The following is a 1,395-nucleotide window of genomic DNA, read 5'->3' on the forward strand; positions in this document are numbered from 1 at the left end:
CATTCCCCCGGAGAGGGTATCCCAAAAAAAGGCGTTTCGTTGGGAATTCCGACTGCTCCAACCCCTTCCCAGCCATCCCAGCCATCCCTCGTGCATCCCGGTCTGGCGGAGTCTCTCTCCCTTCCCAAATATTCCCCAGGGATATCTCGGGAAGCACATCTGGAAACCTCCACTGGAATTCCCGGGGCCTCTTGGAAAAGCGGGAATGACCGGGAGCTGCTTTGAGCCTTGATCCATGTGGGATCCAGGGGAATTCCGGCTCCAAAGCAGCACCAGGTGGCTCCAGAGGGTCATTTTTCCCGGGAATACAGACAGAGGTCCTTGGGAGGGGAAGATCCCGATCCCGACCCAGCACGATGAGCCTGGGAATGGCTGCAGGAGCTTGAGGCTGGATTTTAGGGAAAAGCTCCTCATCCAGAGGGCAAAAAACCCTGGAAAAGCTTCCTCAGGGAATGACAACATTCCCAAGACTCCCAGAACTGCGAGAGAAGCTCAGAGCGGGAGAAGAGAAGCACAAGGTGGGAAAAGCCCAGGGGGGAATCAGCGCCGGGAGTTTCATCCCTGCTGCCGGTGGGGGGGACTGCTGGTGGCGTTCCCGGCCGGAATTCCAGGATCCCGTGCCCGCGATGCCGGAATTGCTCACCTGTCGATGACGTGGATGCCCATGATGAAGGGCTGCACCTCGGGGCTCGAGGGGTAGCAGAGCTTGCACTTGGTGTGGGCGCTCAGCACGGAGCCGTCGCTCAGCGTGAAGCGGTACGAGGGGCTGAAGGCCGTGCCCCGGGTCATCACTGAGGGGAAAAGTCACTGAATCCCGGGAAAATCTCAGGAAAATCCGAAGGAAAGACCAATCTGATCTCAATTGAATCCTAAAAACCCCAATCCAACGCCAACTCAATCCCAAAAACCCCAATAAGACCCAGGGAGGAGCAGCACGGAGCCGTCGCTCAGCGTGAAGCTGGCCAGGGGCTGAAGGCCGTGCTGGAGTCATCACTGAGGAGAAAAACACCTAAATCCTGGGAAAATCCCAGCAAAATCCCAATCCAATCCCAATCTAATCCCAAAAATCCCAATCTAATGCTATTAAATCCCAAAAACCCCAGCAGGGCACAGGGAGGAGCAGCACGGAGCCGTCGCTCAGAGTGAAGCGGGCGAAGGGCTGAGGGTGGTGTCAGGGTCATCCCTGAGGGGAAAAACACCTAAATCCTGGGAAAATCCCAGCAAAATTCCAAGGAAATACCAATCTAATCCCAAAAATCCCTGTCTAATGCTATTAAATCCTAAAAACCCCAACAGGGCACAGGGAGGATCAGCACGGAGCCGTCGCTCAGCGTGAAGCAGCCGAGGGGCTGAAGGCTGTGCAGGGGTCACCTCTGAGGGGAAAAACACCTAAAT

General features: G+C 56.0%; 1 protein-coding gene across 1 annotated transcript in view; it reads right to left on the bottom strand.

Annotated features, from left to right (window-relative positions):
• Positions 1-1,395, bottom strand: part of LOC103614018 (nuclear receptor coactivator 1-like) — a gene marked incomplete at both ends in the record, with an annotated part of 13,645 nt that overhangs the window by 1,440 nt on the left and 10,810 nt on the right. The window contains one exon of the mRNA XM_017730884.1: positions 644-803. Within this exon, the coding sequence (XP_017586373.1) occupies positions 644-803 (160 nt within the window). The remainder of the gene's footprint in view (positions 1-643; positions 804-1,395) is intronic.

The sequence above is a fragment of the Corvus brachyrhynchos genome, unplaced genomic scaffold, assembly GCF_000691975.1.
Source record: "Corvus brachyrhynchos isolate BGI_N302 unplaced genomic scaffold, ASM69197v1 scaffold891, whole genome shotgun sequence".
In the NCBI taxonomy this organism is placed as follows: Eukaryota; Metazoa; Chordata; class Aves; order Passeriformes; family Corvidae; genus Corvus; species Corvus brachyrhynchos.